At 47.1% G+C, this 25536-nt stretch overlaps 1 protein-coding gene across 6 annotated transcripts in view; it reads right to left on the bottom strand.

Moving 5' to 3' along the window:
• LOC134348215 (pleckstrin homology-like domain family B member 2) overlaps positions 1-25536 on the bottom strand; it is a 308822-nt gene that overhangs the window by 265274 nt on the left and 18012 nt on the right. For all 6 annotated transcript variants that reach the window (XM_063051250.1, XM_063051252.1, XM_063051253.1 and 3 more), the window contains one exon: positions 16640-16733. In XM_063051250.1, the coding sequence (XP_062907320.1) occupies positions 16640-16651 (12 nt within the window). In that variant the 5' untranslated portion in view covers positions 16652-16733. The remainder of the gene's footprint in view (positions 1-16639; positions 16734-25536) is intronic.

Raw genomic sequence — 25536 nt, 5'->3', positions numbered from 1 at the left:
GAGGGAGAGAGTGACGTGAAACCGGTCAGAGAGGGAGAGAAAGACCTGATACTGGTCATACAGGCAGTGAGAGACGTGAGACCGGTCAGAGAGGGAGAGAAAGACCTGATACTGGTCATACAGGCAGTGAGAGATGTGAAACCGGTCAGAGAGGGAGAGAGAGACCTAAAACATTTCAGAGTGGGAAAGAGAGACATGAAACCGGTCAGACAGTGAGAGAGAGACGTGAAACTGGTCAGAGAGGGAGAGAGAGACCTGAAACCGGTCAGAGAGGGAGAGAGAGACCTGAAACCGTTCAGAGAGGGTGAGAGAGACCTGATACTGGTCATACAGGGAGAAAGAAATGTGAAACCGGTCAGACAGGGAGAGAGCGACCTGAATCCGCTCAGAGAGGGAGACAGAGACCTGAAACTGGTCAGAGACGGGGAGAGAGAGAACTGAAACCGGTCAGAGAGTGAGAGAGAGAGGGACCTGAAACTGGTCAGAGAGAGAGAGATATGAATCCGGTCAGAGAGGGACAGAGAGACCTGAAACGGGTCAGACAGGGAGAGAGAGAACGGAAACCGGTCGGAGAGTGACAGAGAGACAGTCCTGAATCCTTTCAGAGAGGCAGAGAGACATGAAACCGGTCAGAGAGCGAGACAGACCCGAAACCGGTCAGAGAGAGAGAGAGACCTGAAACCGGTCAGACAGGGAGAGAGAGAATGGAAACTGGTCGGAGTGGGACAGAGAGACAGACCTGAATCCTTTCAGAGAGGGAGAGAGAGACGTGAAACCAATCAGAGAGGGAGAGAAAGACCTGATACTGGTCATTACGGAAGTGAGAGACGTGAAACCGGTCAGAGAGGGAGAGAGAGATGTGAAACCGGTCAGAGAGCGAGAGAGAGACCTGAAACCGGTCAGAGAGGGAGAGTGAGAACTGAAACCACTCAGAGAGGGAGAGAGAGACCTGAAATGGGTCAGATACGGAGGGAGAGATAGACCTGAAATCGGTAATAGAGGGAGAGAGAGAACTGAAAGCGCTCAGAGAGGGAGAGAGAGACCTGAAACCGGTCAGAGAGGGACAGAGAGAGAACTGAAAATGGTCAGAGAGTGAGAGAGAGTGTGAACTGATTCCGGTCAGAGAGGGACAAAGAGACCTGAAACCGTTCAGACTGGGAGAGCGAGAACGCAAACCGGTCGGAGAGTAACAGAGTGAGAGACATGAATCCTTTCAGAGAGGGAGAGAAACATAAAACCGGTCAGAGTGCGAGACAGACCTGAAACCGGTCAGAGAGAGAGAGACCTGAAACCCATCAGAGAGGGACAGAGAGACGTGAAACCGGTCAGACAGGGAGAGAGAGAATGGAAACTGGTCGGAGTGGGACAGAGAGACAAACCTGAATCCTTTCAGAGAGGGAGAGAGTGACGTGAAACCGGTCAGAGAGGGAGAGAAAGACCTGATACTGGTCATACAGGCAGTGAGAGACGTGAGACCGGTCAGAGAGGGAGAGAAAGACCTGATACTGGTCATACAGGCCGTGAGAGATGTGAAACCGGTCAGAGAGGGAGAGAGAGACCTAAAACATTTCAGAGTGGGAAAGAGAGACATGAAACCGGTCAGACAGTGAGAGAGAGACGTGAAACCGGTCAGAGAGGGAGAGAGAGACCTGAAACCGGTCAGAGAGGGAGAGAGAGACCTGAAACCGGTCAGAGAAGCAGAGACAGACCTGAAACCGGTCAGACAGGGAGTGAGAGATAGACCCTGAAATCGGTAATAGAGGGAGAGAGAGACCTGAAACCGGTCAGAGAGGGACAGAGAGAGAGACCTGAAACCTTTCAGAGAGGGAGAGACAGATGTGAAACCAGTCAGAGAGGGAGAGAGAGACCTGAAACCAGTCAGACACTGAGTGAGAGATAGACCCTGAAATCGGTCATAGAGGGAGAGAGAGAAACCTGAAACCGGTCAGAAAGCGATAAAGAGACCTGAAACTAGTCAGAGACGGGGAGAGAGACCTGAAATGGGTCAGAGAGGGGCAGAGAGACCTGAAACCTTTCAGCGAGGGAGAGAGAGACCTGAAACCTTTCAGAGAGGGAGAGAGAGACGTGAAACCGGTCAGAGAGGCAGAGAGAGACCTGAAACTGGTCAGACAGGGAGTGAGAGATAGACCCTGAAATCGGTAATAGAGGAAGAGAGAGAACTGAAAGCACTCAGAGAGGGAGAGAGAGACCTGAAACCGGTCAGAGAGGGACAGAGAGAGAGACCTGAAACCTTTCAGAGAGGGAGAGAGAGACCTGAAACCAGTCAGAGAGCGAGAGAGAGACCTGAAACCGGTCAGAGAGGGAGAGAGAGACCTGAAACCGGTCAGACAGGGAGAGAGAGAATGGAAACTGGTCGGAGTGGGACAGAGAGACAGACCTGAATCCTTTCAGAGAGGGAGAGAGAGACGTGAAACCAATCAGAGAGGGAGAGAAAGACCTGATACTGGTCATTACGGAAGTGAGAGACGTGAAACCGGTCAGAGAGGGAGAGAGAGATGTGAAACCGGTCAGAGAGCGAGAGAGAGACCTGAAACCGGTCAGAGAGGGAGAGTGAGAACTGAAACCACTCAGAGAGGGAGAGAGAGACCTGAAATGGGTCAGATACGGAGGGAGAGATAGACCTGAAATCGGTAATAGAGGGAGAGAGAGAACTGAAAGCGCTCAGAGAGGGAGAGAGAGACCTGAAACCGGTCAGAGAGGGACAGAGAGAGAACTGAAAATGGTCAGAGAGTGAGAGAGAGTGTGAACTGATTCCGGTCAGAGAGGGACAAAGAGACCTGAAACCGTTCAGACTGGGAGAGCGAGAACGCAAACCGGTCGGAGAGTAACAGAGTGAGAGACATGAATCCTTTCAGAGAGGGAGAGAAACATAAAACCGGTCAGAGTGCGAGACAGACCTGAAACCGGTCAGAGAGAGAGAGACCTGAAACCCATCAGAGAGGGACAGAGAGACCTGAAACCGGTCAGACAGGGAGAGAGAGAATGGAAACTGGTCGGAGTGGGACAGAGAGACAAACCTGAATCCTTTCAGAGAGGGAGAGAGTGACGTGAAACCGGTCAGAGAGGGAGAGAAAGACCTGATACTGGTCATACAGGCAGTGAGAGACGTGAGACCGGTCAGAGAGGGAGAGAAAGACCTGATACTGGTCATACAGGCCGTGAGAGATGTGAAACCGGTCAGAGAGGGAGAGAGAGACCTAAAACATTTCAGAGTGGGAAAGAGAGACATGAAACCGGTCAGACAGTGAGAGAGAGACGTGAAACCGGTCAGAGAGGGAGAGAGAGACCTGAAACCGGTCAGAGAGGGAGAGAGAGACCTGAAACCGGTCAGAGAAGCAGAGACAGACCTGAAACCGGTCAGACAGGGAGTGAGAGATAGACCCTGAAATCGGTAATAGAGGGAGAGAGAGACCTGAAACCGGTCAGAGAGGGACAGAGAGAGAGACCTGAAACCTTTCAGAGAGGGAGAGACAGATGTGAAACCAGTCAGAGAGGGAGAGAGAGACCTGAAACCAGTCAGACACTGAGTGAGAGATAGACCCTGAAATCGGTCATAGAGGGAGAGAGAGAAACCTGAAACCGGTCAGAAAGCGATAAAGAGACCTGAAACTAGTCAGAGACGGGGAGAGAGACCTGAAATGGGTCAGAGAGGGGCAGAGAGACCTGAAACCTTTCAGCGAGGGAGAGAGAGACCTGAAACCTTTCAGAGAGGGAGAGAGAGACGTGAAACCGGTCAGAGAGGCAGAGAGAGACCTGAAACTGGTCAGACAGGGAGTGAGAGATAGACCCTGAAATCGGTAATAGAGGAAGAGAGAGAACTGAAAGCACTCAGAGAGGGAGAGAGAGACCTGAAACCGGTCAGAGAGGGACAGAGAGAGAGACCTGAAACCGGTCAGAGAGGGAGAGAGAGACCTGAAATGGGTCAGATACGGAGGGAGAGATAGACCTGAAATCGGTAATAGAGGGAGAGAGAGAACTGAAAGCGCTCAGAGAGGGAGAGAGAGACCTGAAACCGGTCAGAGAGGGACAGAGAGAGAACTGAAAATGGTCAGAGAGTGAGAGAGAGTGTGAACTGATTCCGGTCAGAGAGGGACAAAGAGACCTGAAACCGTTCAGACTGGGAGAGCGAGAACGCAAACCGGTCGGAGAGTAACAGAGTGAGAGACATGAATCCTTTCAGAGAGGGAGAGAAACATAAAACCGGTCAGAGTGCGAGACAGACCTGAAACCGGTCAGAGAGAGAGAGACCTGAAACCCATCAGAGAGGGACAGAGAGACGTGAAACCGGTCAGACAGGGAGAGAGAGAATGGAAACTGGTCGGAGTGGGACAGAGAGACAAACCTGAATCCTTTCAGAGAGGGAGAGAGTGACGTGAAACCGGTCAGAGAGGGAGAGAAAGACCTGATACTGGTCATACAGGCAGTGAGAGACGTGAGACCGGTCAGAGAGGGAGAGAAAGACCTGATACTGGTCATACAGGCCGTGAGAGATGTGAAACCGGTCAGAGAGGGAGAGAGAGACCTAAAACATTTCAGAGTGGGAAAGAGAGACATGAAACCGGTCAGACAGTGAGAGAGAGACGTGAAACCGGTCAGAGAGGGAGAGAGAGACCTGAAACCGGTCAGAGAGGGAGAGAGAGACCTGAAACCGGTCAGAGAAGCAGAGACAGACCTGAAACCGGTCAGACAGGGAGTGAGAGATAGACCCTGAAATCGGTAATAGAGGGAGAGAGAGACCTGAAACCGGTCAGAGAGGGACAGAGAGAGAGACCTGAAACCTTTCAGAGAGGGAGAGACAGATGTGAAACCAGTCAGAGAGGGAGAGAGAGACCTGAAACCAGTCAGACACTGAGTGAGAGATAGACCCTGAAATCGGTCATAGAGGGAGAGAGAGAAACCTGAAACCGGTCAGAAAGCGATAAAGAGACCTGAAACTAGTCAGAGACGGGGAGAGAGACCTGAAATGGGTCAGAGAGGGGCAGAGAGACCTGAAACCTTTCAGCGAGGGAGAGAGAGACCTGAAACCTTTCAGAGAGGGAGAGAGAGACGTGAAACCGGTCAGAGAGGCAGAGAGAGACCTGAAACTGGTCAGACAGGGAGTGAGAGATAGACCCTGAAATCGGTAATAGAGGAAGAGAGAGAACTGAAAGCACTCAGAGAGGGAGAGAGAGACCTGAAACCGGTCAGAGAGGGACAGAGAGAGAGACCTGAAACCTTTCAGAGAGGGAGAGAGAGACCTGAAACCAGTCAGAGAGCGAGAGAGAGACCTGAAACCGGTCAGAGAGGGAGAGAGAGACCTGAAACCGGTCAGACAGGGAGAGAGAGAATGGAAACTGGTCGGAGTGGGACAGAGAGACAGACCTGAATCCTTTCAGAGAGGGAGAGAGAGACGTGAAACCAATCAGAGAGGGAGAGAAAGACCTGATACTGGTCATTACGGAAGTGAGAGACGTGAAACCGGTCAGAGAGGGAGAGAGAGATGTGAAACCGGTCAGAGAGCGAGAGAGAGACCTGAAACCGGTCAGAGAGGGAGAGTGAGAACTGAAACCACTCAGAGAGGGAGAGAGAGACCTGAAATGGGTCAGATACGGAGGGAGAGATAGACCTGAAATCGGTAATAGAGGGAGAGAGAGAACTGAAAGCGCTCAGAGAGGGAGAGAGAGACCTGAAACCGGTCAGAGAGGGACAGAGAGAGAACTGAAAATGGTCAGAGAGTGAGAGAGAGTGTGAACTGATTCCGGTCAGAGAGGGACAAAGAGACCTGAAACCGTTCAGACTGGGAGAGCGAGAACGCAAACCGGTCGGAGAGTAACAGAGTGAGAGACATGAATCCTTTCAGAGAGGGAGAGAAACATAAAACCGGTCAGAGTGCGAGACAGACCTGAAACCGGTCAGAGAGAGAGAGACCTGAAACCCATCAGAGAGGGACAGAGAGACCTGAAACCGGTCAGACAGGGAGAGAGAGAATGGAAACTGGTCGGAGTGGGACAGAGAGACAAACCTGAATCCTTTCAGAGAGGGAGAGAGTGACGTGAAACCGGTCAGAGAGGGAGAGAAAGACCTGATACTGGTCATACAGGCAGTGAGAGACGTGAGACCGGTCAGAGAGGGAGAGAAAGACCTGATACTGGTCATACAGGCCGTGAGAGATGTGAAACCGGTCAGAGAGGGAGAGAGAGACCTAAAACATTTCAGAGTGGGAAAGAGAGACATGAAACCGGTCAGACAGTGAGAGAGAGACGTGAAACCGGTCAGAGAGGGAGAGAGAGACCTGAAACCGGTCAGAGAGGGAGAGAGAGACCTGAAACCGGTCAGAGAAGCAGAGACAGACCTGAAACCGGTCAGACAGGGAGTGAGAGATAGACCCTGAAATCGGTAATAGAGGGAGAGAGAGACCTGAAACCGGTCAGAGAGGGACAGAGAGAGAGACCTGAAACCTTTCAGAGAGGGAGAGACAGATGTGAAACCAGTCAGAGAGGGAGAGAGAGACCTGAAACCAGTCAGACACTGAGTGAGAGATAGACCCTGAAATCGGTCATAGAGGGAGAGAGAGAAACCTGAAACCGGTCAGAAAGCGATAAAGAGACCTGAAACTAGTCAGAGACGGGGAGAGAGACCTGAAATGGGTCAGAGAGGGGCAGAGAGACCTGAAACCTTTCAGCGAGGGAGAGAGAGACCTGAAACCTTTCAGAGAGGGAGAGAGAGACGTGAAACCGGTCAGAGAGGCAGAGAGAGACCTGAAACTGGTCAGACAGGGAGTGAGAGATAGACCCTGAAATCGGTAATAGAGGAAGAGAGAGAACTGAAAGCACTCAGAGAGGGAGAGAGAGACCTGAAACCGGTCAGAGAGGGACAGAGAGAGAGACCTGAAACCTTTCAGAGAGGGAGAGAGAGACCTGAAACCAGTCAGAGAGCGAGAGAGAGACTTGAAACCGGTCAGAGAGGGAGAGAGAGACCTGAAACGGGTCAGACACTGATGAGAGATAGACCCTGAAATCGGTCATAGAGGGAGAGAGAGAAACCTGAAACCGATCAGAGAGCGATAGAGAGACCTGAAACTAGTCAGAGACGGGGAGAGAGAGACCTGAAACGGGTCAGAGAGGGAGAGAGAGACCTGAAACCGGTCAGAGAGGGAGAGAAAGACCTGAAACCTTTCAGAGAGGGAGAGAGAGATGTGAAACCGGTCAGAGAGCGAGAGAGAGACCTGAAACCGCTCAGAAAGGGAGAGAGAGACCTGAAACGGGTCAGACACTGATGAGGTATAGACCCTGAAATCGGTCATAGAGGGAGAGAGAGAAACCTGAAACCGGTCAGAGAGCGATAGGGAGACCTGAAACTAGTCAGAGACGGGGAGAGAGAGACCAAAAACCGGTCAGAGAAGAAGAGAGAGAGACCTGAAACCGGTCAGAGAGGGAGAGACAGAGATCTGAAACCGGTCAGAGAGGGAGATAGAGAGAGAGACCTGAAACTGGTCAGAGAGGGAGATGGAGACCTGAAACCGGTCAGACAGGGAGAGAGAGAACTGAAACCGCTCAGAGTGGGAGAGAGAGACCTGAAACGGGTCAGACATGGAGTGAGAGATAGACCCTGAAATCGGTCATAGAGGGAGAGAGAGAAACCTGAAACCAGTCAGAGAGCGATAGAGAGACCTGAAACTAGTCAGAGACGGGGAGAGAGAGACCTGAAACTGCTCAGAGAGGGAGAGAGAGACCTGAAACCGGTCAGAGAGGGGCAGAGAGACCTGAAACCTTTCAGAGAGTGAGATAGAGATGTGAAACCGGTCAGAGAGGGAGAGAGAGACCTGAAACCGGTCAGAGAGGGAGAGAGAGAACTGAAACCGCTCAGAGAGGGAGAGAGAGACCTGAAACTGGTCAGAGAGGGACAGAGAGAGAGACCTGAAACCTTTCAGAGAGTGAGATAGAGATGTGAAACTGGTCAGAGAGGGAGATGGAGACCTGAAACCGGTCAGAGAGGGAGAGAGAGAACTGAAACTGCTCAGAGAGAGAGAGAGAGAGACCTGAAACGGGTCAGACACGGAGTGAGAGATAGACCCTGAAACTGGTCATAGAGGGAGAGAGAGAAACCTGAAACCAGTCAGAGACGGGGAGAGAGAGACCTGAAACTGGTCAGAGAGGGAGAGAGAGACCTGAAACCGGTGAGAGAGGGGCAGACAGACCTGAAACCTTTCAGAAAGGGAGAGAGAGATGTGAAACTGGTCAGAGAGGGAGAGAGAGACCTGAAACCGGTCAGAGAGGGAGAGAGAGAACTGAAACCGCTCAGAGAGGGAGAGAGAGACCTGAAACCGGTCAGAGAGGGACAGAGAGAGAGAGACCTGAAACCTTTCAGAGAGGGAGAGAGAGATGTGAAACCGGTCAGAGAGGGAGAGAGAGACCTGAAACCGGTCAGAGAGGGAGAGAGAGAGACCTGAAACCGGTCAGAGAGGGAGAGAGAGAACTGAAACTGGTCAGAGAGTGAGAGAGAGAGAGAACTGATTCCGGTCAGAGAGGGACAAAGAGACCTGAAACCGTTCAGATAGGGAGAGCGAGAACGGAAACCGGTCGGAGAGTAACAGAGTGAGAAACATGAATCCTTTCAGAGAGGGAGAGAGAGACGTGAAACCGGTCAGAGAGGGAGAGAAAGACCTGATACTTGTCATACAGGCAGTGAGAAACGTGAAACCGGTCACAGAGGGAGAGAGAGAGGGACCTGAAAACGATCAGAGAGAGAGAGATATGAATCCGGTCAGAGAGGGAGAGAGAGACCTGAAACCGGTCAGACAGGGAGAGAGAGAACGGAAACCGGTCGGAGAGTGGCAGAGAGAGAGACCTAAAACCTTTCAGAGAGGTAGAGAGAGACGTGAAACCGGTCAGAGAGGCAGAGAGAGACCTGAAACCAGTCAGACAGGGAGTGAGAGATAGACCCTGAAATCGGTAATAGAGGGAGAGAGAGAACTGAAAGCGCTCAGAGAGGGAGAGAGAGACCTGAAACCGGTCAGAGAGAGACCTGAAACCGGTCAGAGAGCGATAGAGAGACCTGAAAGTAGTCAGAGACGGGGAGAGGGAGACCTGAAACTGGTCAGAGAGGGAGAGAGAGACCTGAAACCGGTGAGAGAGGGCCATAGAGACCTGAAACCTTTCAGAGAGGGAGAGAGAGAGATGTGAAACCTGTCAGAGAGGGAGAGAGAGACCTGAAACCCGTCAGAGAGGGACAGAGAGAGAGACCTGAAACCTTTCAGAGAGGGAGAGAGAGAATTGAAACCGCTCAGAGAGGGAGAGAGAGAAACCTGAAACCAGTCAGAGAGCGATAGAGAGACCTGAAACTAGTCAGAGACAGGGAGAGAGAGACCTGAAACTGGTCAGAGAGCGAGAGAGAGACCTGAAACCGGTGAGAGAGGGGCAGAGAGACCTGAAACCTTTCAGAGAGGGAAAGAGAGATGTGAAACTGGTCAGAGAGCAAGAGAGAGACCTGAAACAGTTCAGAGAGTGAGAGAGAGACCTGAAACCGGTCAGAGACGGGGAGAGAGAGACCTGAAACCGGTCAGACAGTAAGAGACCTGAAACCTTTCAGAGAGAGAGGGGTAGATGTGAAACCGGTCAGAGAGGGAGAGAGAGAGACCTGAAACTGGTCAGAGAGGGAGAGAGAGACCTGAAACTGGTCAGAGAGAGAGGGACAGAAAGACCTGAAACCAGTCAGAGAGTGGGAGAGAGAACTGAAACCGGTCAGAGAGGGAGAGAGAGAACTGAAACTGGACAGAGAGGGAGAGAGAGAGACCTGTATCTGGTCAGAGAGAGAGAGAGACCTGAAACCGGTCACAGAGGGGGAGAGCGAGACCTGAAACCGGTCAGAGAGGGGGAGAGGGAGAGAGACCGAGACCTGAAACCGGTCAGACAGGGAGAGAGAGAGAGACCTGAAACTGGTCAGAGAGGGAGAGAGAGACGTGAAACCGGTCAGAGAGGGAGAGAGAGAGAGACCTGAAACCGGTGATAGAGAGAGAGAGACCTGAAACCGGTCAGAGAGGGAGAGAGAGAACTGAAACCGGTCAGAGAGGGGGAGAGATAGAGACCTGAAACTGGTCAGAGAGGGAGAGAGAGAACTGAAACCGGTCAGAGAGGGGGAGAGATAGAGACCTGAAACCGGTGATAGAGAGAGAGAGAGACCTGAAACCAGTCAGAGAGGGAGAGAGAGACCTGAAACTGGTCAGAGAGAGAGGGAGAGAGACCTGATACCGGTCAGAGAGGGAGAGAGAGAACTGAAACTGATCAGAGAGGCAGAGGGAGACCTGAAACCGGTCAGAAAGGGAGAGCGAGACCTGAAACCGGTCACAGACGAGAGACGCGAAACCATTCAAACAGGGGCAGAGAGCCTGTAAACCGGTCAGTGAGGGTTGAGTGGTCTGTGAGAGGTGTCGAAGGAGTGTGGGTGGAGAGGAGGGGGAGAGGCTTTGCCATGACATAGACCCTGATGGGGAGTGGGGATTCCTGAAGTTAAGGTTTGAATTTGAATGGCTGTTGGCGTGGACTACCTAAGGGATTTGAAACAAGTTTCTGTGTCTCTGTTCAACTCTCTGCCTGACCTCACCCAGCACCAACCCAATCAGTCACTCTCCCCTCCCCCTCAGTCTGTGCCCATGTCTTCAGTGTATCAATGTTCTGTTGCAGAATCCCCTCCCGAAACTGTTTCACCTCTGTCCCGCACTGTAAGCTTTGTATAAACTATCTATCTACTCATCTACTCGCTCTGCTGCTGTTCTCTGCCTGTCCATCCTCTTGTTGTTTGAAGTGGCCAAGCATCAAGACTCACTGAACTGCAAGCACACAAATCGGCTGTGAGCACAAGTGGTTAAAAGCCTTGCATCTTATTCTTTCCAAAGAAGCCATAGGAAGGAATTCAGCATTAACTGATTCTACAGATGGGGTCTTGTTTTGACATCAAGTCCTCTGGTGTCTGCTTCACATCAGGAATCTTGGCCCCTCCTTTGTCGTGCTGAGCTAAAGGCACAATAATGGACAGCTATGGTCCCATATCTTCCCATACATCCTGAATCAGCTCACACCCAGAATTCTGACATTGTCGGACTTTACTTTGCAACAGAAAGGTCTGATGCACTTTGCCATAGCTCATCATACAGAGACAGAACAATAGGGGGCTGGCCACAGAACTAACAGCTAACTTCAGCACAGGCAGGGGTGGGAGAGTTGCTGGCCTCTCAGGCTCCAGCGGAAGCAAACCCATCAACCAAAGCAGTGATGCAAGAGCACTCTGATTGGAGCACAGGATCGGGCCCTGTGAATGGACCTCCCACAGCACACTTCCTATTGTCCATGGCTTTTAAGTTGCCATGTTTTACCAACAGTTAGCTCAACAGGAAAAACCAGCAATTCACAAGAGGATAAAAGTCTTTCACAATAAATCAAAAGTCAAGATATTTGCAATCGGTTGTGTTTATACTGCATAAATCTCATACTAATCCCACTGTTACCCTGCCTTCGGCAACAGACTCTTACTAAATCATCCATTTTTAAAGAGCTTCTGTGAGTCTACCTCACATTCTCTGTTGTTTCCAAGATCCCCAATTCCTATAGAACAACTTGTGGAAAGTTCTTCCATCCTCTCTCAGTGACAACTTTCAACTGCAAACAAACTGCTCGTAGAACCAACGGGTCAGATAGTGTCTGTAGAGAAAAGAGATGGTTTACTGCATCAGGACTTAACCAAAAATGTTGATGAAGCTGCCTTCAGGGACGTTCTCTGACCTGCTGGATTGATAATGTTTTTATTATCACATGTACTGAGATAGAGGGAAAAGCTTTTGTATGCTGGCGAGATGGATTATGGCATTCATCGAGATAGTGTGAAAAGAAAAAAGGTTCAAAAGGTCAAAGTTCAAAGTAAAATTTATTATCAGAGTACATACATGTCACTACACACAACCCTGAGATTCTTTTTCCTGCGGGCATACTCAGCAAATCTATAGAACAGTAATTGTAAACAGGATCAATGGAAGAGCAAGAGCACAGAAGACAACAAACTGTGCAAATGCAGATATAAATAAATAGCGAGAGCATAAAATAACAAAATAAAGAGTCCTTAAAGTGAGATCATTGGTTGTGGGAACATCTCAATAGATGAGTGTAGTTACACACACAAGAAATGCTAGTGAACACAGCGGGCCAGGCAGCATCTATAGGAAGAGGTACAGTCAATGTTTCAGGCTGGGACTCTTCGTCAGGACTAACTGAAAGAAGAGATAGTAAGAGTCACTCCCTACGCGACTCCCTTGTCCATTCGTCCCCCTCATCCCTTCCCACCGATCTCCCTCCCGGCACTTATCCTTGTAAGTGGAACAAGTACTACACGTGCCCTTACACTTCCTCCCTCACCACCATTCAGGGCCCCAAACAGTCCTTCCAGGTGAGGCGACACTTCACCTGTGAGTCGGCTGGGGTGATATATTGCGTCCGGTGCTCCCGATGTGGCCTTCTATATATTGGCGAGACCCGACGCAGACTGGTAGATCATTTCACTGAACACCTACGCTCTGTCCGCCAGAGAAAGCAGGATCTCCCAGTGGCCACATATTTTAATTCCACGTCCCATTCCCATTCTGATATGTCTATCCACGGCCTCCTCTACTGTCAAGATGAAGCCACACTCAGGTTGGAGGAACAACACCTTATATTCCGTTGGGTAGCCTCCAACCTGATGGCATGAACATTGACTTCTCTAACTTCCGTTAATGCCCCACCTCCCCTTCATACCCCAACCCTTATTTATTTATTTATCTACTTACTCACTCTCTTTTTTCTCCCTCTGTCCCTCTCACTATACTCCTTGTCCATTCTCTGGGTTCCCCGCGCCCCCCCCCCCGCCTTTCCTTCTCCCTGGGCCTCCTGTCCCATGATCCTCTCATATCCCTTTTGCCAATCACCTGTCCAGCTCTTGGCTCCAACCCTCCCCCTCCTGTCTTCTCCTATCATTTTGGATCTCCCCCTCCCCCTCCCACTTTCAAAACTCTTACTAGCTCTTCCTTCAGTTAGTCCTGAAGAAGGGTCTCGGCCCGAAACGTCAACTGTACCTCTTGCTATAGATGCTGCCTGGCCTGCTGCGTTCACCAGCATTTCTTGTGTGCGTTGCTTGAACTTCCAGCCTCTGCAGATTTCCTCATGATGAGTGTAGTTATCCTCTTTTGTTCAAGAGCCTGATGGTTGAGGAGTAGTAACTGTTCTTGAACCTGGTGGTGTGAGTCCTGATGCTCCTGTACCTTCTACCTGATGGCAGCAGCGAAAAAAAGAGCAAGGCCTGAGTGGTGAGGATCTTTGATGATGGATGCTGCTTTTCTGTGGCAATGTTTCATTTAGATGTGCTCAATGGTTGCATTGATGCACTGGGCCGAATCCACTACCTTTTGTAGGATTTTCCACTCAAAGGCATCGCTGTTCCCATACCAGGCCGTAATGCAGCCACAGCACACATATATAGAAGTTTGTCAAAGTTCTTGATGACTTGCCAAATCTCCGCAGAGTCCCAAGGAAGTAGAGGCGCTGTTGTGCTTTCTTTGCAATTACATTTATATGATAGGTCCAGGACAGGTCCTCTGAGATAGTGACACACAGGAATTTAAAGTTACTGACCCTCTCCACTTCCAATCCTCCAATGAGGACTGGCTCATGGACCTCTGGTTTCCCTCTCCTGAAATCTACAATCAGTTCTGTGGTCTTGCTGACATTGAGAACAGAAAGCAGAATGTAGTACTATGGTTACAGAGAAAATGCAGTGCAGGTATACTACAACAAATGCAAGAGCTACTACGAGCTATATTGAGAGACAAAGAGTTCACCCTAATTGCTCATTCAATAACAGCAGCATAGAAGCTGTTCTGGTGACATGTGCTCTCGGACATTCGTATCTTCCACCTAATGGAAGGTGGGGGCAGGGTTGAGAGAAGGGAGAATGACAGGGGTCCTTCATTATGCTGGCTGTTTTCCCAAGGAAGTAGGATGTGTAGACAGAGTCAATGATGGGGAGGGCTAGTTTGTGTGATAGACTGGGCCGCTTTCACTCAGCAGTTTGTTTTTTTGCTCCCAATTCCATGGTCATCTATATCTTCTCGAGTCTCCTTCTCCTCCTACCCCGACTCCCAATTCCACGGCTATCTATAGCTTCTCGAGTCTCCTTCACCCCCACCACTAACTCTTGATTCAAGATTCATCTTTCTGCCTCATTCTGAGTGAATCTCAGTGATATAAGAATTCAAATCAATTGTATTTCAGCCTCTTGGCTGCCACAGAAATAGCTACAGTCTATCAAACTTTTTCTCAATTTATAGTTCCCCATTCCAGCATCACCTTGCAAATGTATGTGACATTCCTTTCATGGGTTTCAAGGTCGCTCTGTAATAATGAGGACATAGTCCCGCACGTGAGGTAGCAGTCACCAATTTTCAGTTTGAGAGGGAGGAGAGAAAAGTCAGATGTTCTGCAGTTTCTGGGGCAGTTCGGAAGGTGCAAGATAGGTACATCCCAAAGATGAAGAACTATTCTAAAGGGACGACGAGGCAACCGTGGCTGACAAGGGAGGCCAAAGACAGTGCAAAAACAAAAGAGATAGAGAAAAAAAGAGGAAATTAGAGGACTGGGAAGCTTTTTAAAAACAAAAGGAGAGGAAAAAATGAAATATGAAGGGGAGCTAGTCAATATTATAAAAGAGAATATCCAAAGTGTTCTCAAATACATAAAGCGTAAAAGAATGGATATTGGATCACTGGAAAATGACACTGGAGAGGTAGTAATAGGGTACAATGAAATAGCGGATGAACTGAATAAATATTTTGTTTCAGTCTTCACAGTGGAGTATGCCAGAATTTGAAAGTATTGGGGACACAAGTCATGTAGATGCTATATAAAAGGAGAAAGTGCTTGGGAAGGTCTGAAGGTTGATAAGTCACCTGGACCAGATGGACTACACCCCACGGTTCTGAAAGAGATAGCAGAAGAGATTGTGGAGGCACTCATAACGATCTTTCAAGACTCACTAGATTCAGGAATGCTTCCAGGGGACTGGAAAACTGCAAATATCATTCTACTCTTTAAAAAGGGAGGGAGGCAGTAGAAGGGAAATTATAGTGCAGTTAGCCTGACTACAGTGGTTGGGAAGATGTTGGAGTCCATTATTAAAATTGAAATCTTAGGGTACTTGGAGGTACATGATAAATAGGCCGAAGTTAACATGGCTTCCTTAAGGGGAAATCTTGCCCGACAAACCTGTTGAAAACATTTGAGGAAACAACAGGTAGGATAGACAAAAGAAAGTCAGTGAATGTTGTTTACCTGGATTTTGAGAAGGCCCTTGACAAGCTGTTGCACGTGAGCCTGCTTAACAAGATAAGAACCTGTTGTATTACTGGGAAGATTCTAGCATGGATGGAAGATTGGCGGACTGGCAGGAGACAAAGAGAGGAAATAAAGGAAGTCTGTTCTGGATGACTGGCAGTGACTAGTGGTGTTCTGCAGGGGACAGGGTTGGGACCTCTTCTTTTAACATTATATGTCAACATTTTGGATAATGGAATTGATGGCTTTGTAGCCAAGTTTGCGGATGATACGTGAGGAGGTATTAGTGTTGAAGAAACAGGAGTCTGCAGAAGGATTTGGACAGATTAGGAGAATGGGCAAAGAAATAGTAGATGGAATACAGTGTTGGGAAATGGATGGTCGTGCACTTTGGTAGAGGTAGACTATTTTCTAAACAGGGATAAAATTCAAACAGCCAAGGTGCAAAGGGACTTAGGAGTCCTTGTGCAGGATTCCCTAAAAGTTAACTTGCAGCAACACACATCAAAGTTGCTGGTGAATGCAGCAGGCCAGGCAGCATCTCCAGGAAGAGGTGCAGTTGACGTTTCAGGCCGAGACCTTTCGTTAGTTAACTTGCAGGTTGAGTCGGTGGTAAAGAAGGCAAATCCAATGTTAGCATTCATTGAGAGGACTAGAATATAAAAGCAAGGATGTGATGCTGAGGCTTTATAAGGCATTGATCAGCCTGCACTTGGAGTATTGTGAGCAGTTGTGGGTTCCTTATCTGCAAAAAGATGTGATGGCATTGGGGAGGTCCAGAGCAGGTTCATGAGAATGATTCCAGGAATGAAAGGGTTAATGTATGAGGAGCATTTATTGGCTATAGGCCTGTGTTCACTGGAGCTTAGAAGAATGAGTGGGAATCTCATCAAAACCTATCAAATATTGAAAGGTATAGACAGGGTGGATGTGGAGAGAATGTTTCCCATAGACTGTGAGTTCAGGACCAGGGGGCACAGTTTCAGAATAGTGGGACATCCATTTAGAACAGAGATGAGGAAGAATTTATTTACTGGGAGGGTGGTGAATCTGTGGAATTCATTGCCATGAATGGCTGTGGAGGCCAAGTCATTGAGTACATTTATAGCAGAGGTTGATGAGTTCCTGATTAGTCAGGTTGTCAAAAGTTATGGGGAAAAGGGAGGAGACGAGGGCTGAGAGGGAAAATGGATTAGCCATGATGAAATGACAGAGTGGATTCGATGGGCTGAATAGCCTAATTCTACTGCTATGTCTTATGGTCTTATCTCCCTCAAAAGTGACCATACCTGTACGTCCATTGTTGTTTTGGAGATCTATCAGCTTTGTTCCATCACGTAGCTGACGTGTGGTACCTCAGGACCACTCTTTACTATTGGGATGCTGGAGAGGACAAAAGCAAGAGAGAGAGAGAGAGAGAGAGGTCAACAACACTTGGCTTAGTACGTTACAGATCTACACTTCAAACTGAACATCTCAAATAAATAGAGCATGGAACTGTTATAGCGCCAGTGACTGAAGTTCAATTCCAACCACTGTCCATAAGGAGTTTGGACATTCTCCCCATGACCATGTGGGTTTCCTCTGGGTGCTCCAGTGTCCTCCCACGTTCCAAAGACGTACAAGTTAGTAGCCTAGTTGTTCACATCGGTGTAATTTTGCAGTGCAGACTCATTAGGCCAACAGGGCCTGTATCTCTAAATAAATAAATAATGCACAGGAGCAGCCATTTTAACCCACAACACTGCACCAAAGTTTCACCTATTCATTAAAAATCTAACTTTTTTGCCTACATCTCTTCATTCATCTGTCTCTAAGAATCTCTCACATGCCTCTGTCTCCACTATCACCCACCACTCTGTGAAGAATAACCAGCTTCACACTTCAATTTCAATGCATACCCGCTAGTATTAGACATTTCTATCCTGTCTGTCTGCTCCATCAATGCCTCTCATAATCTTATCAACTTCTGTCAAGTCTCTCAACAGCCTCCACTGCTCCGGAGAAAACCACCCTAATGTGTCCAGCCTCTCCTTACAGCTTATTATCTCTATTCAAGGTAGTACCCCTTATATCAAGAGGTAGCACCTCTTGATAAATCACTTCTGCTTCCTTTCCAAAGCCTCCACTTCCTACCTTTATAGTGCGCCAGAGGTGAATGCAATACTCCAGATGCAGCCAAGCTAGATTTTCATATAGCTGCAACATAACTCCCTGACTCTGGATCTCAGTTCCCGACTAATAGAGGTGAGCATGCAATCTAGCTTCTTCAGCATCTGGGAACCCACATCAGGCCAGGGAACTTCAGGTCAGCCGTGAACAATGGTGAAAGCTTAGCTCTGTTTTCATCTTACCAGATCTGTTTTACTTCCAGCATCTATAATTAAAAATCAATGTGTAGCTGCCATTGCCAAGTGTCTTAGGATCAAACGTTCCAACAAGTTTCCACAGATGCACTGCTGAAAGTACCCTGACTTGCTACATCACGGTCTGGTGCAGTAATTTGAATGCACAGAAGCTGCAGAGAGTAGAGAGTAGAGGACAGAGCTGGATACATCATGGACACATTGGTGGTATCTAATATATCACAGATACTTTGGTAGTATCTATAGGAGGTACTGACTCAAGAAGACAACACCCATCATCGATGATTTCTACCATCTTTTCTCAGATACCATTATGCATGAGGTACAGAAGCCTGACATCCAACACCACCAGGTTCAAGGACAGCTACTTTCCTCCAATCACTCAGTTCTTGAAGCAACCTGACATAATTCTGATCACTATACAACACACAACAGCATACAACACTATTACCACTTTACATTTCAACTTTTATTCTAATTGAGCTCGTTCTTGTAAAGTTTTTTTAAATTAATAGTTTTATTGTGAATGTTGTGTATCTGATGCTATGTGCCTGTGATGCTTCTGCATGCAAAGTCTTTCATTGTGCCTGTGCATACGTGTACAGTGGCATGCAAAAGTTTGGGCACCCCTGGTCAAAATTTCCGTTACTGTGAATAGCTAAGCGAGTTAAAGATGAACCAATTTCCAAAAGGCATGAGGTTAAAGATGACACATTTCCTTAATATTTTAAGCAAGAAAACTTTTTTATTTCCATCTTTTACAGTTTCAAAATAACAAAAAAGGAAAAGGGCCTGAAGCAAAAATTTGGGCACCCTGCATGGCAGTATTTAGTAACAGCCCTTTGGCAAGTATCACAGCCTGTAAACACTTTTTGTAGCCAGCTAAGGGTCTTTCAATTCTTGTTTGGGGGATTTTCGCCCATTCTTTCTTGCAAAAGGCTTCTAGTTCTGTGAGATTCTTGGGCCATCTTGCATGCACTGCTCTTTTGAGGTCTATCCACAGATTCTCGATGATGTTTAGGTCAGGGGACTGTGAGGACCATGGCAAAACCTTCAGCTTGTGCCTCTTGAGGTAGTCCATTGTGGATTTTGAGGTGTGATTAGGATCATTATCCTGTTGTAGAAGCCATCCTCTTTTCATCTTCAGCTTTTTTACAGACGGTGTGATGTTTGCTTCCAGAATTTGCTGGTATTTAACTGAATTCATTCTTCCCTCTAGCAGGGAAATGTTCCGGTGCCACTGGCTGCAACACAAGCCCAAAGCATGATCATTCTGCCCCCGTGCTCAACAGTTGGAGAGGTGTTCTGCACCTCTGCATGAAATTCTGCACCCTTTTTCTCCAAACATACCTTTGCTCATTGCGGCTAAAATTCAGCGTCAGAAGTTTGCAAAGGAACATCTAAATAAGCCTGATGCATTTTGGAAACAAGTCCTGTAGACTGATGAAATTAAAATAGAACTTTTTGGCACAGGGGTGGATTGATCATGCTTTGGGCTTGTGTTGCAGCCACTGTCATCTTCAACTTTTGGAAATCAGTTCATCTTTTACTCGCTTACCTATTCACAGTAACAGAAATTTTGACTGGGGGTGCCCAAACCTTTGCACGCCACTGTACTTGTGGCAATAGGCTTCAGTTTGGCTTTAACATTCTGAAGTAGCAATAGTGAAAGCTTTCCACAGGGTGTCAGGGTTGGTAAAACTCCCAAAGTGGTCATGTCATCCTTTTTCCAAGTCTCAGTCTGGGAGAAAAAAACTGATGAACACTAATTGTCACCATTAATAAGACCTCAGCCAAAGTTTTGATTTGAGGAAAGTGCAGATTCTGCAATGAGAGTCAAGTCCTGAGTGCTCAGAGGGAAGAGGTTGTTCCTCAAGCTTACATTGGGCATCATTAAAACAGGATCCAGAAGCAGAGATCAGAGGGCGCGTGGGACAGATCCCTCATCTCAATTCTGAATAATTCTACTTTAACTCTCCTGGGCTCAACTCATCAATGCAATCACAAAGAAGGCACAGCTGCAGCTTTGTTTTTATAGGAGATCAAGGAGATTTGGTATGTCACCAAAGGCTCTTAGGAATTTCAATATATGTATGGTAGAGGACATTCTGACTAGTTGCATCACAAGGTGGTATGGAGCTGCCAAAGCAGAGCATCACAAGGAGCTGTGAGGGTTGTAGACCCAACCAGTACAACCCTCCCCTCCACTGAGGACATCTTCAAGAAATGGTGTGTGAAGAAGATAGCATCCATGACTATCCCAGCCAGATCATGGCCTCTTCTCATTATTACCATCAGGGAGGCCGAAGACCCACAATCAATGATTCTGAGATGGTTTTTTCCCCCTCTGCCAACAGATATCTGAATGGTCCATGAAACTATAAACACTATTTGTTTTTACTTTTCTTTGGAATTATATATTTCTGTAATTTATAGTAATTTTATGTCTTTGGGTTGTATTCCTGCCACAAAACAATGAATTTCATGTCATCTGCCTGTGATAATAAATCTGATTCAATGTCAAATAATCAGTCTTTCCTGTTTCTGTCATAACTGGCTAATTCTGGCTTAAACACAAGAAGCAGTAATACCAACTCCATTTTTCCTGTCACCACAGATGCTGCCTGACCTGCCAAGTATTTTTGCAGCGTCTGCAGTTTTTGAGGTTTACAATTTGAATCTAAATCCTGCTGAGATTAGGAGAATGAAAAATGATCTAATTAAAATGTGCATCAATTACAGGAACTGACAGCAGATGTAGATTGATGTCTTCTCTAGCTGGGCTGTCTAGACCCAGGTCACAAAAAACCAGCCATCTAAGGAAGAGGTGAGATTAAATTTCTTCAACCAGGGAACAATAAAGCTTTGGAATTCTCACTCCTGAAGTAATGAAGACTCAATCAGTGAGTACGCTCAAGACAGAGGTGGGGAGAGTGTTTGATATGAAGGGAAATGCTGCTGAGGTAATAGACTGGCCATCATCTTATTGAATAGTGAGGCATTTACAAGGAACTGAGTGGGCTATGCATGTTCCTAATTTGTATGCTCTTAACAGTCTTCCTGTCCTTTAAGGCTTGTTGATTAGCATGTAATGCCTGGACTCGGCAGCAAGCTATGGTCTGCTGGCACCTCTCTTCAATGACGTTCTAGGCTGCCTTCCCTGAAGCTGACGGAGGAACACAATCTCTTACTATCTCTTCTTTCCATTAGTCCTGACGAAGGGTCTCGGCCCGAAACGTCGCTGTGCCTCTTCCTAGAGATGCTGCCTGGCCTGCTGCGTTCACCAGCACTGTGGGTGTGTTGCTTGAAATTCCAGCATCTGCAGATTTCCTCGTGTTTGCGATCTCAACCAAGCTCCGACTAACAGTCATCATGGCTTTCTGAGGTCTATAAAAAGTGAGGAACCTACATGATATTCTGACAGTTTTGTTTGTTTATCCTGTTGCTTAAGGAGATTTGTACACACACATTGGAATTGGAGCAACAGACTCTGCTGAGCAGCTCAGCAGATCGAGCAGCGCCTGTGGAGGGAAAGGAAGTGTCAATGTTTCGGGTCAAAACCCTGCTTCAGGTCTCAATCTATCAGTCCCAATGCAAGGTTTCATCCTGAAATAGCAGCAATGTCTTTCCCCCACGGATGTTGCTTGGGCCCACTGAGCTCCCCCAGCAGATTGTGTGTTGCTCTGTTTGCATTTCAAATGTTTGTGTACGAATCCCTTTAAACATCAGGATAATCAATCAAAATGCATGCATGTCTTACAGACTACAGAAGGTTCTGTTTGGCTTCTGAATTAGAATTGGAGTTGGTTTATTATTGTCACATGTACAGTGAAAAGCTTTTGTCTGCTTGCCATCCAGACAGATCATTCCATACGAAAGTACACTGGGAAAGTGCAAAAGGAAAACAGAATACAGAATATAGATACTGTTACAGTCACAAATAAAGACCAATGCAGGTGGATGAATAAAGTGCGAGTATCATGACAAGGTAGACTGGGAGAGTATAGAGCACAGAACAGCACAGCAATAGACCCTGTGGCCCACAATACCGTAACTAAACTAGAACTGAACTAATCCCTTCTATCTACAGAAGTCCATATACTTCCATTCTCTGCACAATCGTGTGCCTGTCTCAGAGCCTCCATTGTATTTGCTTTCACTATCAGCATACTCCAGGCACACACAACTCTGGGTCAATAATCTGCCCTGTATGTTATGGCAGTAGCATTCACATCCACTGAGATTAAGTGCTTTGAGAGCTTGGTGATGGCTAGGATTAACTCCTGCCTGAGAATGGACCTGGGCCCACTGCCATTGACCTACCATCTCAAAAGGTCTACAGAGACGAAATCTCACTGCTTCTTCACACTGCTTTGGAGCAACTAGACAACCACAAGGCATACATTAGGCTACTGTTTATTGATTATAGCTTCATTCTCCAATACTGGTAACCAAGCTTCAAACCCTAGGCCTCCGCACCTCCCACTGCAAATGCATCCACAATTTCCTTCTTGGGAGACCACAGTCAGTGCAGACAGGTAATAACATCTCCTTCAACAGAAGTGTACTTCAAGGATACATGCTTAGCCCACTGCTTTACTTTTGCTATACTCATAACTGTGTGGCTAAGCACAGCTCAAACACCAGCTATAAATTTGCCAGTGTAATCACCGTTGACAGAATGCATGTCAGCAGCTCTACTTCAACAGGAGATTGCGGAGATTTGATCACAAGCAAAAACTCTTACAAATGTCAATAGATGTGCAGCGAAGATAATTCTGGCAGGGTACATCACAGCCTGGAGGAAGCATCCAAGGCTCTATAACAGCAGAGTTTATAGACTCAGTAACTCCATCACAAGCTCAACCCTCAATGACATCTTCAACAGATGGTGCCTCAAAAAGGCATTATCCATCATCCAGGACGTCATCTTCTTGTTAACACCATCAGGGGGGATGTACAAAAGCTTGAAGACCCACCCGCAATGATTTAGGAAAAGCGATCAGATTTCTGAATGGTCCATTTTCCTGCGATTCCTTTTTTTTTTGGTGATATTATTTATTTTTGTGTTTGCACTGTACTACTGCCACAAAAGAAATTTCATGTCATATATCAGTGATGATGAATCTTACTCTGACTTGCATTCATCCCTCTCTCTCTCTCTCTCTCTCAGAAGGTAAATATCCACAGGACACCTCTAGTCTCTAACCTATCATGGACAACCTTCTCTGCCCCATTGCCTCTCTGCAACGTTACACATTCTGCCTCTCACTTTTCCGGTTCTGATTAAAGGTCCTGATTCAAGGTTTCATCCCAAAACTCCATCAGTTTTTTCTGCTCCATAGATGCTGCTTGGCCTGCTGAGTTCCACCAGCATTCAAGTCCGGTGACTGAGATCTCTGGAAAGCCATCTCATGGGTGAAGTGGCAATTTCAGACTAAACTGGAATCAACAAAGGATGCTCAACAGTTGTGATGGGGCTTGAATGCTATCACCTCTTCTAAAGTTAAATCAAGTGACACAGGCAACAGCAGGGCTTTGCTTCCAGACGAGCTCAATGCCTTCTATGCTCACTTTGACAATCAAAACATGGAGGAACCATCACGAGCTCCTACAGCCCCCAGTGACCCTGCTATTTCAGTCTCTGAGGCCAACGTGTGGGCAGCCCATGAAAAGCATCTGGCCCAGACAGGGTACCTGGCCAAGGACTAAAAACCTGCGCTGATCAACTAACTGGAGTGTTCACAGAGATCTTAAACCTCTTACTTCGGCAGTCTGTGGTACCCAGCTACTTCAAGCAGTGTCTAAAAAGAACATGGTGACCTGCCTCAATGATTATCATCCAGTAGCACTTACATCTACAATGATGAAGTATTTTGAGATGTTGGTGATGAAACATTCAATTCCTGCCTGAGAAGTGACTTGGATCCACTCCAATCTGCCTACCAAACAACAGTTTCACAGCAGATGCCATCTTATTGGCTCTTTACCCAACCCTGAGACAACTGGACAGCAAAGGTGCATACATCAGGATGCTCTTTATCAACTACAGCTCAGCATTCAATACCATCATACCCTCAAAACTAATCAATAAGCTCCAAGACATTGGCCTCAATACCTCCTTTTGCAATTCGATCCTCAATTTAATCACTTGCAGACCCCAGATCCCCAGATTGGCAACAACATCTCCTCTATAATTCTCCATCAGCACAGGTGCATCACAAAACTGCGTGCTTAGCCCCCTGCTCTACTCGCTGTACACTTATGACTATGCAACTAAGCACTGTTCCAACGCCATATTCATAGGTCAAATCTTTTCTTTTTTTTTGTCAAATCTAAGGTGGCGATGAATCAGGATATAGGAGGTTGTTGTTGTGGCCAAGTGATGCCACACCAACAGCCTCTTACTCAATGTCAGCAAGACCAGGGAGCTGATTATTGGCTTGAGCAGGAGGAAACCAGAGGTCCTTGGGCCAGTACTCATTGGAGGATGGGAGGTGGAGAGGGTCAGCAACTTTAAATTCACCCATGTTATTATTTTGGAGAACTGTCCTGGGCCCAGCATGCAAGAACAATTACAAAGAAAGCACAGCAGCATCACCACTTCCTTCGGAGTTTGCAAAGATTTGGCATGACATCTAAAACTCTGCTTATTTATTTATTTATTTATTTATTTATTTATTATTATTGCTTTCTTTCTGTATTTACACAGTTTGTAGTCTTTTGCACACTGGTTGAACACCCACGTTGGTTCAGTCTTTCACTGATTCTATTATTGGTTATTATTCTATTATGGACCCTGCTTGTGGTGTAGTGGCATCAGCATCGGACTTCGGGACGAAAGGTCCCGAGTTCGAATCCAGCCGGCTCCCCTGCTCGCTTTCCATTCGTGCTGGGTTACGAGCTGGTGACCTCTTTGGAAACTCACCCAGCAGAAGGCAATGGCAAACCACTGCTGTATCTTGCCTCGTACGCGGTTCCCCACCACGTCAGAGAGGCGTGGAGGGAAATCGTCCGCTAACCGGAGAAACTCCGGATGTGACGTACCTTTCCTTTATTCTATAATAGGCTTATTGAGTATGCCCACAAGAAGATGAATGTCAAGGCTGTACACATATACAGTGATATATATGTACTTTGATAATAAATTTACTTTGAACTTTGAATTATTGTTCTTTTTTTGTTCATTGGCTTCAAAAATATTGTCCTGGGAATAGTGATGTTAAAACTCTGGAGTGATGTTAAAACCCCATCCGTGTCACCAATATTCTTCAGAGAGTGAACCTGCTGTTTAATTGACTCTACGTAGTGTGTTTGACACTTTTCACTACCCTGAGAGGCCGAGAAAGCCACTCCCTGTATTAATGGTAAAGAGAGAGAAACACAGCCACACCTCAGGTCTGTTTCTCTCTGCTTTAATTTAAAGGTTTCTGGTGTCTGCAGTATCCGGGAAACAGAGAGCTAAGGAAGGAGGAAAGAGCCCTCTGTCCTGTGATAGACTTAGACCAGTTGCGATGGGCACTAACTGAGGATGCAAACTTATACTTAATGGGTAGCAGAACTAAAATCAACACAAGGAAGGGATTTTCTATGTGGCAACCTTTTTAAGATCTAAAGCACACCACTTGTTTGAAAAGGAGCTTTCAGAATGGAATGAATGATTACCTGCAAACTAGATAATGGAGCAGGCGGTGTGATTAATTGGCTACTTCCTTCCAAATGTTGCACAATCTTTAAACAGATTTTTTTAAGAAACCTCACAAACAATGTCCAATACAAAGAAAGGATGGAGTTAATCTGTAAAACAGATTTTGCTGAAA

Source organism: Mobula hypostoma, chromosome 6 (assembly GCF_963921235.1).
Source record: "Mobula hypostoma chromosome 6, sMobHyp1.1, whole genome shotgun sequence".
In the NCBI taxonomy this organism is placed as follows: Eukaryota; Metazoa; Chordata; class Chondrichthyes; order Myliobatiformes; family Myliobatidae; genus Mobula; species Mobula hypostoma.
Note: the sequence above shows the minus strand (reverse complement) of the source record. Positions and strands in the feature narration are given on the sequence as shown.